Source organism: Gadus morhua, chromosome 22, assembly GCF_902167405.1.
Source record: "Gadus morhua chromosome 22, gadMor3.0, whole genome shotgun sequence".
In the NCBI taxonomy this organism is placed as follows: Eukaryota; Metazoa; Chordata; class Actinopteri; order Gadiformes; family Gadidae; genus Gadus; species Gadus morhua.
The window spans coordinates 1,699,937-1,713,163 of record NC_044069.1 but is presented as its reverse complement, the minus strand read 5'-3'; the positions used below and the strand labels follow the sequence as shown (position 1 = coordinate 1,713,163).

At 42.6% G+C, this 13,227-nt stretch overlaps 1 protein-coding gene across 5 annotated transcripts; it reads right to left on the bottom strand.

Annotated features, from left to right (window-relative positions):
* Window positions 1–514: 514 nt before the first annotated feature.
* Window positions 515–11,366, bottom strand: LOC115535280 (uncharacterized). Of its 5 annotated transcripts, none has more exons than XM_030346346.1 (16): window positions 11,048–11,366; window positions 6,823–7,130; window positions 6,591–6,729; window positions 6,382–6,474; window positions 6,020–6,227; window positions 5,559–5,728; window positions 5,054–5,286; window positions 4,785–4,963; window positions 4,605–4,698; window positions 4,070–4,414; window positions 3,827–3,944; window positions 3,655–3,746; window positions 3,476–3,566; window positions 3,020–3,136; window positions 2,576–2,765; window positions 515–2,358 (listed from the first exon to the last, which is right to left on the bottom strand). In XM_030346346.1, exons 6-16 carry the CDS (start codon window positions 5,593–5,595, stop codon window positions 2,328–2,330), a joined length of 1,527 nt encoding a protein of 508 aa, XP_030202206.1. In that variant the 5' UTR covers window positions 5,596–5,728; window positions 6,020–6,227; window positions 6,382–6,474; window positions 6,591–6,729; window positions 6,823–7,130; window positions 11,048–11,366; the 3' UTR covers window positions 515–2,327. The 5 variants fall into 5 exon arrangements, with proteins under 5 accessions (XP_030202206.1, XP_030202207.1, XP_030202202.1 ...); XM_030346347.1 differs by having other exon boundaries at window positions 515–2,341; window positions 2,580–2,765; XM_030346342.1 differs by having other exon boundaries at window positions 2,580–2,765; window positions 11,048–11,365.
* Between the last annotated feature and the right edge of the window lie 1,861 nt (window positions 11,367–13,227).

Genomic DNA, 13,227 nt, shown 5'->3' with positions numbered 1-13,227 from the left:
AGCAACGTTTCAAAACATATCTTTCAGACCTCATCCTTCGATCTATTTTCCTGCTATAAAGTGTAAATGTGATTTATAATTTGGTTTTAATATGGTGTGGCTTCCAAACAAAACCATTTAGTTCAGTATACCTGCAGTAGGATGGATTAATAATCGACAGCAGTCGCAGATAACTAGCAATAGCCTTACTGGCTAGTGAACACCCCCCAAGGTTTTCAAGACGTCAGTCAAACTTCAATTTGATATTAACATGACAATTTAGGTTTAGTATTTAAGTATCATAGAACATAATATATACCCAATATAGTACTGAACAATACTACATTTATATGTAACATTGTAATGTTATTAATTACAATGTTATCATCCAGTTTAATACTGCAAACTTCTAATCATGGGGAATACAATGTATTTAAAAATACAATGCCCATTACAATCGTTCCTTTGAAATTTTAGGAACCATACAAGTTAGAAGGGATACTTGTAGTTCTTACACCAAGAGGAGGGTTGTAAATAAGTTTAGGAAAATGAATCTTTACTGAATCAAAAATCTACAAGTAAAACATAGGCTACATTATACTGCATATAGATGATTTGGGTGAAATATATCACAAGGAGATCAGTTAATTGATGTAATCCACATAAATAATAATGTATGTGATGTTAAATTTAACTCAATTCAAAATATAATTAATTATGCATTATTTATGTTTGTTTCCCATATTTTCTCTTGATAGGCTATCTTTTTTTATAAAACACAAAACTGTCACATGATGTTTCTAAACATGAGGGAAAAGTAAAACAAAAAATGGTCATTTTTGGCAATAATGTATTCATCTTTTGCAACAATACTGGAGAAAATGCACCAAATGGATCTGTCCAACACACAAACAATTTGGGCTGTATTTCTTAAAAATGGACTGTAGGGTAAGCTTTACATAAGCACTGACAACAGAACATGTAATCCAGTTATACTGTACGTACCTATATTAACTATACAACTGTCTCTTTGTTACATACAGTCTAATGCATATTACATACATATTATATGTATACATACTTAGTCACGCCACCCTATCAATCAAAATGGTCGTTCTCCTTGATTTACATTTTACATGACATACAACTATTTGATTTTAATTAATAACCAACTGTTTGGATGAACGATTAATCACTTTTTCATTTTTTGAAAAATAAAAAAATTCAAAATGATCAGATTCCAGATTCTCGAATGTAATATTTTCTGGTTTCTTAATACTTCTATATATTCTGTCAACTGAATATCTTTGAATTCCGAACAAAACAAGACATTTGAGGAAGTCATCTTTTACACACATTAACTAAATAACACACCAAAATGCTAGTGCCTCCATCACCAAGATTGATATTCTGTGACGCTGGAAGGGGAGAGATGAAACAGTGGTCTGAACATTCACCACAATGCTATGTAACTGTGTGGAGAGCTGTCAAGTATGGCACCAATGAATGTTCACGTGCTACAGCGATGTAATGACGGTCAGCTGACTGCTGTCAGTTGACAGGAAGCAGTTAGTAGTGTTCATCTGATTTATTTTACACTTGGTGGGTGTATTGCAGAAGACCCAAGGGTGCAGTGTCAGGTGTGAAGTTGCCAGGATAAGCGGTTGAGTACGGCGACACATTAGTGCCATAAAGCACTAATGGGATAAAACATGCATTCGGGCGTATTATATTATTTCATACACGTAGATGTTAACTGCGAGCGCCCAAATTATCTGTGCGCACGTCCGCACTCAGAGCGCAGCTCCCCGAGCCAGGAAAAAAGATCCTCGAGAGCATTACCTCGTTGCAAGCGAGAGGGGGGAATAACTTTGGTCATACAAAACAGCCTCTCGCGAATGATGTTATGCTCTCTCGCTCAAATTAAATTTTGGCACTATGTGGGAGGGAATCAAGGCAGGGCGTGCTTTCCTGTGATTGGCTGTTTCTGAAGCACGATATTTGATTGAGAGCCTTCCTCAGCCCTCCTCTCATTCATTCTGTATTGTAGTCAATGGCTGAAACTCAGAAGACAATCACGTCTGGGCGAAGGTCCCTTCAAGTAAGAAACCCTTGGCTGAATTCGGGCTGAGGAGGGCTGTCAATCGAATATCGGGCTTCAGAACGGCCAATCATAGGAAAGCCTGCCTTCCTTGGTTCCCTCCCCCATAGTGCCAAGTTAATATCTATGCGTGTGAAATAATATAAGACGCCCGAATGCATGTTTTATCACATTAGTGCTTTCTTGTGCCATCTCCATCACCAGAATGTTTTTTTCCTCCTGCAGTCGCTTTGTTGTCATGACTTGGTCATGAAGCCGTTTCTTGGTTCCAATGTTTGCTAAAAAGTCAATTACAGTTTTATGAATACAATACTCAATGTTGCATATAAACGTAAATGTATCGACCACAATTGTACTCTTTTATCAATTTTATACAAAAAGTAGAAAACTTAAAATACAAATAGAAACGACATGAATATTAAACAACTCAATATTTTTTGCACACTTATTGCAGTATACCGTATACAGCTTAACAAAAATCTTCTAAAAACTGACATACCGCTGTCATGAACCTCCCAAGGCCATATTGGGGACACAGTGCTCTCTCCACTCAGGGAGTGCTCCACCACAGCTGCATCGATGTTGGCTGCAGAGTCAAGCTTGTTGTGCTTTTGTATCTCCTGAAAAAGGAGCTTTTTCTCTTCTGCCAGCTTCCTCCGAAGCCGGTGGCGAAGCTTGTTGCTGTCTAGAATGACATGAAGTAGATGGGTGAAGGCTCTTGACAGAACTGTTTGTCAAGCAAAAAATACATTGCACTCAAAAAGTGAAAGTGAAGCTGCAGTGAGTGACTGATGAATGTAATAATGACAATCTAGATAATAATCAGTTACAATCAAACAGAAGAGAATGTAATGATTGAGCTGTAATTGGCATAATTGCTTCTACATTGTGTACTAATTCCATGTATTTGTTTTTGTGTATATTATACAGTAGTAATACCATTCTGACGGTACAGATTTAGCTTCCGCTGCCTCACACTGAGGTAGAGCCCCTCAATGGACCGCTGAAGCCCTGTGTGTGTGGTGCCTTGCAGGTTGTCAGATGCATCTCGTGTCTCTGTAGAAATAATGGTACAATTCAAAATAAAACAACACATAACAGTTTCGATGTTTGAATTCATGTTACACATAAACCCCTCTTAACCCAACTTGATTGTACAACTTGGTATGTATACTTCCAGAAGAGAAACTGGAATATACAAAAAACCCAACATGTCACACAGTTTGCTGGTCTTGGTGGCAGGTGATGTCACCACCTCTTGTAATCCCTAGAGATCACTTTAACTGCCCTGAATGATCAGCCAACTATTGTTGGCTGATCTTTAATATCAAACCTGAAGATTCAAATAGTAGTGGAAAAGTATTGTGTTATTTTCTGTTATCTGGTCATGCTTACCACCAGCTGCCCATTCCATCACATCTGAGATCCACTGTGACACCATTTCATCTGAGAGATGTAGCTGGGTTTTTAGCTCTGCTAGCATTGCCTGATAAACAGTGTAATCAGGATAAAGTCTGTAGGATTAACAGCTCAAATGATAAAAACAAAGGACAAAATTAAACCATTAGACCTACCTTCACATATCTTGTGGAAAGTGCCTGGTGTAAGGAATCCCCTTTCTTCTGGTTCCACAACACTGCATGCAATGTGAGCATGTCCAACCGGGCTATTGAAGGCAAAGTATGAGTTGATGGCATGCAGTCTTTGAAAAGAAGTATGCAACAATATGGAAAACACTCTGTTCACCTGCTTTCGACATATATTTTGTCGTAAGGGCACAACGAGAGAGGTAGCTGTTAACTTGTTCCACCTCTTCACCGGCGGTTGTCCCTGCTCCTTCCTGGTTCCTACCACTCCATTTAATCTGTTAGTAAAGGTTGAGTGGAATGGTAACACAAAACATATACATAATATAGTCTACCCATTAACTTCAATTTAATATTATAAACATTACAATTTACATACCATATTAAAAAATAATAAACATACCTCACACTTGGTAGCATGAGCTCGAGCATGCATGACGCTGAGGAAAGGTTTCATGGTGGTCAGCTCCTGGAGAGCAGGAAGGACACTGGCAACTTTCTCCAGGTATGGCCAGTATTTGCAAGCCACATCCATGGCAAAGAATTGTGCCTTGGCTGGCATCAGCTCCTTTTGAAGGTACATGGGGTAGGCAAATATTTCTCCCCTGTACATATTAAGGGCTTTAAGAAGGAAACCATGGCGACACACAGCAACCTCCATGCCCTCTTCATCCAATTTGGATGCCCTTCTTGATGTCTCCCGTGCTGCTGTCCATTGGGAGTCCCCACACGTGCCTCTTCCCTGTGTCTATGACACGTAAACAAAAATAAATCAAATAAAATCAATGGTATCATAAAACACTGTATATGCCATGTATTCACTAAATTTGATTTTTTAGTTGGCAGGCAGAAGTTGCAGTTGGGGAGGAAATCTATGTTGGATAGATATGTTTATTTTAGCAACAGAAGTATTTTGTCAAATTACGATTCAAACTTGCCTTTTTCACAGCTTTCTGGATCATGTCCACAAATCCAGACACTGCACTGTCTTCAGCCACAAATAAACCTTCAAAAAAGGCATGGTCACCAGAACTGTGGAAGACAAATAGAAATGAAATGTATTAAATATGTAACTAAATCAATCAATCAATCAATAATAACACTGGAACAAAGAGCACCTTCCATTTCGGCGAAAGCGATATAACTTTCTGTTTCCATCTACTGAAACAGCCAACATTTCTGGTGTGCAGGCTGGGCAGGTGAGAACAGCACCACAGCAGAGTTGGTCCTTCTCAAACGAAGCATATGAAAACTCCAAGAAGCTGCGCTGCAGGGTGTCACCTTTGATATGTCCAGACTGGAAGATACATAGAATAAAAAAATATTTGGGATGTTGTCTGCTTATGCACAGAAATGTTGTAATATGTCCAAGAACAATAATACTAACTCGTCCTCCACACTTGGTGCGATGCTCCAGGAGCTTTGCGAAGGCCTGTCTGGAGAATCCCGGAGAGATTACTTTCAGTTCCTGAAAGGAGCTCAAGAGGTCCAACGTGTACAACGTGGAAGTATTGAGAGAGGCTGGCCAATATCCACTCTGAAGGAAGTGCTTCATGTCAGGGGTCCTCTGCTGCTGGCACGTCTGACATACATACAGTGGCTGATGCAAGTCATAACGTCCTTAGAGCAAGAAAGAAAAAAAACATGCTTAAAACACATTTTGAAAGACCCCCAATATCTTGATGTGTGATTTTATTTCTGGAAATCATCTTCAAATATAAATTTAAATAGTGAATTGTTTTTACCATCGATGTTAATTAAAATCACTGGTAAAATCACACAGTTGGCAAGATGCAAGCTGGCATAAATAAAGAAGACCATTCATTCATATTATCTTTTAAAAGCTGCAGACACATGTGAACAGCAAAATAAAAGCTTTGTTGAGTATATACCTTGCTCCTGAGTGAAATATCCATCCTCCCCTTTCATGACGCGTGTGGTTGGAGGAATGGGTTCAAAGAACCCACGTATCAGACATTCCCTGTTGTGGAGTGGCTGTTTTTTGTGATGCAGTACATCGCAGTCCCCACAGAACCACTCTTCAGGGAGACACTCTCTGCACCTAGGGATAAAAAAAATTAATAATATAATCAACTATTCATGTGAATAACTCATAAACTACAATACACTCAAGTTACAGTAAGCTACAGTATTCTAAATTAAGTTAGATAATCGGTTTGATACAAAGGTCCTAGATGTACTTTTCACATTCATGTAGGTTTCCTCTGTGTATCAAATTTCTCTCCCACCCCAAAAGACATGCATGTTAGCCTATATAGCAGGGCACTGAGAATTGCTGTAATGCTCAGCTACTACCCTGGGTAAATAAAGTTTAAGATTAATGTGATCCAACCTAATAACAGCCGGCTTGGGGCAGAGGCAACACAAGGGATGACCAACAGCCTCCTTTTCAATGAGGCCTTGTAGGTGGTTTGGTCGTGCTTCTGTCCAGCGCTCTGAGGCTTTCTGCTGCCGAAAAGTCCATGAAGATGCAGAGCTTCTTTGAGGCTTGGCAGAAGGACCAGAGGCATTTAGAGATGAAAGCCTCTCCACAAACTTTTCTGTAAAGAAAATAGAAACTTTGGCTACAATGGATTCACAATTGAAGTACATAACTTACAGTAAAAGTACATGGACCAAGAATACAAAGGGCTTTTTTCTCAGTGATACCTTTACATTTTTAGATTTAAACTTCAATTCATCAGTGGGATTTACCAAATGCCTCTTGAGGATTCAGTTGCGCTGAAGGTACAGTAAGCGGAACGTCCTCATGGGATGACGGGGAGCACTCAGCTGGGGGGAACGTGACTGTAAAAGAGTACATTAAAGAATGATTAACATTCATAAATATTCTTTCATGCTACAAACTCATCTAGTATTTACGCATTAAATCCCAATAAATGTCAAATAATTCAGATAAGAACCTGTGGCTGAGGCTTTGCGTCGCCCTCCGCGTCGCCCTCCACGCCTCCCCCTCGGCTTGCCTCGTCTTGCACCGTCACTAGTGGAGCCACATGGAGGTCCTCCACCAGAACGCGCACGTTTCCTCTCCTCAACGGCTCTCTGCGTGTTGAAGGGAAAATTCAATAATTAAAGGTACAGAAACTGAGACAGGTGACAAATGAAAAACGATTCATTTGATATAAAAACACTAACCTCAGCTTCAGCTATAGGTGGTCTTGTTTACTTTCAAGCAATTTACGTTTCCCCTCTTTGTAGCTGGGATGCTGGCGGTCAATGGTATGTCTCATGGCCATTGCAACACAAACAGACTGACCCAGACAGACAGACAGACAGACAGACAGACAGACAGATAGGCAGACAGACAGTTAGACAGCCAAACAGGCAGATAGATAGACAGACAGCCAGACAGAAAGGCAGACAGATGGACGTGGCTCTTAAAAGTGCCTTTGGGTATTCAAAATGACGATGATAACGTGTGGTGGGGGTTGACTATAAAGGAGCTGCAGGGAGAAAAGAAAAAACTGTCAACAATCAATCAGTCACAAACAAAGTTAGCAGCAATGTGCAAAAAAATACAATGTTAATGTAGCCATTACCTAATGATAAGAAAACCATATCAGATATGCATTAAAATTAACTAACTGCATTAACATTAACACTACACCTATGCCTGGTAGGGTGTTATTAACTGTGGTTGATTCTGGACACATTTACTGTGAAAGTGTCATATCACACAGTTATCACGGTTTTAATGATAGTTATTTTTCGAAACGGTAACCTAATTTTAACTGTAAGGAATTCTACAATGATTTACGTTTAAATATCATAACCACTATAATAACGTTTGTAATAAACCAAACCGTTTGTAAATCGGTTGAAAATTTAGCAAGTTATGGCTATTTAAAAAGTAATAAAAAAAAGTACATTTGGCATGACACCGCCTATGGTGACGTTCTAGACGCCACTGTAATAAGGCATCTAGTTAATATGGTTCGAACGCCCCCTGTTGAGAAACCATGTTTTAGCGGGTTTTTCTTTATCTCTATTGCGGACTTTTGCCGGTACAAGACCGGGAAAGCACCATGAGAGCATAATAAATTGTTCAAAGACAGCACCTTGCTTGTTTTCTACACAACTTTACACAACTTAAAGGCATATTGTACGATTTTCAGTGATATGCACTTTTTAATATGTTGTTGAAATTGGTTTTTACATCCTGACAGCAATAAATAACTTATGGGCAATGAAAAAGAAGCGAAAAAAAAACGAATTCTGTATCTGCTATAAACCTGTTAAAATGCTTACCAATCGGAGACATTGTACCCGAATATAAAGAACCAATCACAAGCCTGCGCGTTCTCTCCCCTCTGTGTACGAGCCTGAGCCGGCCTGAGCGCGTTCACGGAGGGCAAAGAAAGCGTTGTTGTCATAGTAGTTCATGACAGTGGACTAGACCTAGTGAGCCTACAACATTTACACAATGGAAGAGAAACAACAGAAGTTACCACTGCCACCGTTACTTGCCCCGGTTCATCCTTTTAAAAAGGCAAGAAAAAGAAAGACAGAAAATGAAAAGGCAGCAACAAAAAAAAAGTAAGAGAATGCTCGAGGAAAAACGAGAATAAATATTGGATTCGCTTTTCAGCGATGGCGACAGCTGAGGGAGTTGAATGGCCTGAAAAGTGACGCAATGGTTGCCGTTGAAGTAAGCCGTAAGCAGCATTAGCGCTCGTGCACGGCTCTGTGTCGAGGGGTTGGGGCAGTCGTGAAGGGTGGGGGAGGAGTTAAACGGAACTCCGAAGAGAAGCTAATTTCAAGTCATGCTAGCTCTCTCACATCGTACAGTATAGCTTTAACTTAAAGTAAAATCCAAAACAGTTCACTTTAAAAGTGATCCACAGTGACAGAGGAAATGAAAACGTCTAGATGAACTCACACAATTAAATGACTCACACATTATTATATTATTAATGCTGCATTGTGTTAGTTTATATTGAACATTATCCGTTCGCTAGCAAGGTTATGTTAATTTCAGGAGTTTCCCTTTATAATTGATGCTGACCAATGGTGAATCACTGGTGGGGATTTAATCTTCGCCCTAATATTTAAACTATGCAGGTAATTTATCATATTAAACGAAACATATAGCAGACGTATAGACAATCAACTTATCTTAGTAGGAGTTTGCGAGGGAATGAGCGAAATTCCCGCGAAAACTGACGACAGTGCTTACGCAGAAAACCCAGAAAGCTTGCGTCTTCACCATGGCAACGGCAGAGAACGCTCATGGGTAAGTACGTAAGGCCAATTTCCAATCGGAAGCGGCACTGCAGCGAACCGGCTGTGGTCCCTACTGAAATGCCCACTGGAAGCGGCACAGACACGTTCCGACTGATGGCTCAAGACGTGCATAATAATAATAATAATATATAGGCCTACGGGAGGCATTCTAGTCCGCTCAACATATTTATAATTCGAAATTCGTCCCATCCTTAATACCACAGATACACTAGGGTCAATAGCATATATCCACGTTTTCTGATTACAGTTTAATGCATTTTTCACTATTTACCAGCTCTCGTTTGGAAGGCTGAAAAGACAATTTGACTGGAACTTGCCAAAACGAAAAAATAACTTCACATGCTGTGTCTTTTTTTTTTTTTTTTTACAATTTATTCGTTTCCAGCATGTCCGCAAAGACGGTGACGTCGCTTAGCAACGGAAGACGCTGGGGTTGACGAGTCACCGGACTACTACCCATGCAAGTGAACGGAGTGTTCCACGGGCCACGGCATTGAGAAGACCCGTGTAATAAAGGCCTATAACGTTCCTGTTTATGGCATAGATTACTCCTCAGATTAGGCCAATAAACCAATGATAAAATAAAAATAAAAAAGCTCGATCAAAGGCCCGGCCCGAGGATAGTGGTGGGAAATATCGGCCAGACCCGGCCCGCGGGTCGGGTCTGGTCGGGCTCGGGTTCGGGCAGAGAATCTAAACGCTGACTGGAACTACTCAGCAGGTATCAGAATACGAGTATTCCCCCCAGGCCGTGGTGCAAACAATATTATTCAAGTGTTATAATCAAGCCCAACACATCAATATTAGTGACAACCCATTAAATACGATATGATTTCTAGATGTCATGGCAACGTCCGCTCGCGACACTGGACTTGCGAGGCGTCGACGCGGACTTTCATTCACATAACCAAAAACAAGAGAGTAGATGGCTAGATAAAATAAACATCAAGACATACAGCGCACCTGCATTTAATATATCCGTGAATTGTCACAATTTCTCAGAATCAAAGGTGAAAGTAGAAACGGGTGGCCTAAAGCTGTCATATTGTTCACAGACAAGTTTAAGTAGAAATGGGTGGCCAAAAGCTGTCAATTGTTAGTTATCATCACAGACAATTATTAACAATAAATGTTCTGTACGGAGCTCCTTAAGGGACATTAGGGAGAACGCTCCCGCACAGAACCTTAGTTTGGAAGTCGTGCTGGTGACACGACAAATACTTCCAATTGAAATACATGGGTTTGAAATTTGTGCTTTAAAACACGAAAAGTTTTAAAATACGTGATCCTGATCACGTTTCAATAGATTAAATAACGTGACAGTGTCACGACTTTTCGTGAGACCGGTTTCGTGAGACCGGGTTGGATATACCAGTATTGGGAGCGACTCCTGACGCGACACAAACACGCGTTTGCGTGTTTGTGTTTTACCGTGAAGTTTTAACCCTTCTTTCACGTTTTGTTTCTTCGGACGTTGACTGCACTGAGGATGTCACTGAGGATACAAACTTTCACCTGGATGGTTTTACCATCATTCGCTCTGACAGAGATGCAACAAGAACACGGAAATGATTTGGGGGCGGGCAACAAACACTACGGTGAGGGTGAAGGAGACTGCGTGCTGCAACACTGCGAACTAATGACTGTGACCTTAGATAGATCAACCTGCTGATATATGATGATAGACAAGTTCAATCTTCACATATGATTATTATATCACAGGTCAGTGTTGACGACCGTACCTTAGTCTTCTTCCTGCTGCAATAAAGTGTGAAATAAAAACCGTCCGACTAAATCAGAGTTAAAGTACGCTGTTGTGAACAGTTGGTCCCGTTCCCCTCCCAGTTTACAGTCCTGTCAGACTAACCTCTTAGAGGCTGCTGCTCCATGACTTCCCTCAGAGATGAAGAATCATCTCTTTAATAAAATATGAACGACAGACAGATAGCTGCGCTGTCTAGAAGCTCAAATACAAAGAGACACTTGATGGTTCAAACAGCAGGTAGAGACACTCAGTCACTGATGCATCGCTTCATACGTCCTTTACAGAAAACAAATGTCAGTTTACCAATAAGACTGTTAAACGTATTCCGATATCCATACTTCCCATACTTACTATACTTAGTTTGATTAGGGCGTTCCAATTACGATCGGGGGGAAAGCAGTGCACTGAAAGGACCCGGATGGTGTACTCAAAACGGTCCGGGCGCATTCCAAACGGTCTTTAGAGGTCCATGGTCCGCGCGTATTCAGGCCAGGGCGCATTCACACTACCTCCGTCCGTCGACGGATGACCGAGGGGTCTAGTCTGTAGACGCAACAAAATAAGCGTTCCAGGGTGGGGTGAGATTAACGTAACAACTAGAAACTCGTATTCACGATCAGAGGGGAGAGACGCGGTGAATGAGTCTCTCTCTCTCTCTCTCTCTCTCTCTCTCTCTCTCTCTCTCTCTCTCTCTCTCTCTCTCTCTCTCTCTCTCTCTCTCTCTCTCTAAAAAGGTCAGGTTTATAATATAAGTAGAAAAGATTGAACACAAAATGTATATATACATGTCAGTTATTATGCCATAAAAAGTCAAATGTGTGATATTATGAAAAATTACAGCATATTCCTTAAACAGATAAATTAAAGATAATTAAAGTGTGAAACACTGTAATTATCGTGGACAGAGTGAGTCCAGGGGGATGAGGCTGTTTATGGGGAGGTTGAGGTCCTTCCATAGCTCTCCTATAGGGGTCACCATAGGCTTTCCTTCAGTGAACCTATAGGAAAGCCTTCAGACGGTGTTACCTTTGGGTTCCTTTACGTGAACCCTGGTTCTCTGGTAACAGAGTGAGGTGTCTCACTGTGGGGACCGCCTTGGCGTGACCCCTGGTTCTCTGATAACAGAGTGAGGTGTCTCACCGTGGGGTCCCCTTGGCGTGACCCCTGGTTCTCTGGTAACAGAGTGAGGTGTCTCACTGTGGGGACTACCTTTGCATGACCCCTGGTTCTCTGGTAACAGAGTGAGGTGTCTCACTGTGGGGGTCCCCTTGGCGTGACCCCTGGTTCTCTGATAACAGAGTGAGGTGTCTCACTGTGGGGACCGCCTTTGCGTGACCCCTGGTTCTCTGGTAACAGAGTGAGGTGTCTCACTGTGGGGACCGCCTTGGCGTGACCCGCTGCAGAAGCTCCAATCGCAGACCTTCTGTCCTTGACGGACAGGTCCGGCTGTGCCTCAGGCCCCGCCCCCTGCACTTTCACCGTCGACCCTCCCTCCTCAAATCATTCTGGTTCCTTCTGAGTTAATGGAAGGAGGGACGTGCTGGTGAGACACCTCACTCTGTTATCAAAGAACAATGCAGTCTAAACTATGTTATATGAATATAATGTAATGAGATAACCACTGGTTACAGGGAAGGCTGCTGAGTGCTAGGAGACTCCTCTAGGGAGCAGGGTCCTAGGAGACTCCCCTAGGGAGCAGGGTGCTAGGAGACTCCTCTAGGGAACAGGGTCCTAGGAGACTCCTCTAGGGATCAGGGTCCTAGGAGACTCCCCTAGGGAACAGGGTGCTAGGAGACTCCTCTAGGGAACAGGGTCCTAGGAGACTCCTCTAGGGATCAGGGTCCTAGGAGACTCCCCTAGGGAACAGGGTGTTAGGAGACTCCTCTAGGGAACAGGGTCCTAGGAGACTCCTCTAGGGAACAGGGTGCTGGGTCCTAGGAGACTCCTCTAGGGAGCAGGGTCCTAGGAGACTCCTCTAGGGTACAGGGTGCTAGGAGACTCCTCTAGGGAACAGGGTCCTAGGAGACTCCTCTAGGGAACAGGGTCCTAGGAGACTCCTCTAGGGAACAGGGTGCTGGGTCCTAGCAGACTCCTCTAGGGAGCAGGGTCCTAGGAGACTCCTCTAGGGAACAGGGTGCTGGGTGCTAGGAGACTCCTCTAGGGAGCAGGGTCCTAGGAGACTCCTCTAGGGAACAGGGTGCTGGGTCCTAGGAGACTCCTCTAGGGAGCAGGCTGCTGGGTCCTAGGAGACTTCTCTAGAGAGCAGGGTCCTAGGAGACTCCTCTCGGGAGCAGGGTGCAGGGTCCTAGGAGACTCCTCTAGGGAGCAGGGTGCTGGGTCCTAGGAGACTCCTCTAGGGAGCAAGGTGCTAGGGCCTCCTCTAGGGAGCAGGTTGCTACGAGACTCCTCTAGGGAGCAGGGTGCTAGGTCCTAGGAGACTCTGGGGAACCCCTTCAGGACTCCACTAACCCCGCGGCCGTGGAGCCGGGCCGTGGTCTGGGTGAGTCAGAGGAGCGTGGTTCTGGAGGGCG

Coding starts and splice junctions, on each gene's coding strand:
- LOC115535280 (XM_030346342.1), bottom strand. CDS start 5,595: ATGAAAGGGGAGGATGGATATTTCACTCAGGAGCAAG. Junction 4,699..4,784: donor CGCTTTCGCCGAAATGGAAG/GTGCTCTTTGTT, acceptor TGTCTTCCACAG/TTCTGGTGACCATGCCTTTT. Junction 3,137..3,475: donor GATGGAATGGGCAGCTGGTG/GTAAGCATGACC, acceptor TTATTTCTACAG/AGACACGAGATGCATCTGAC.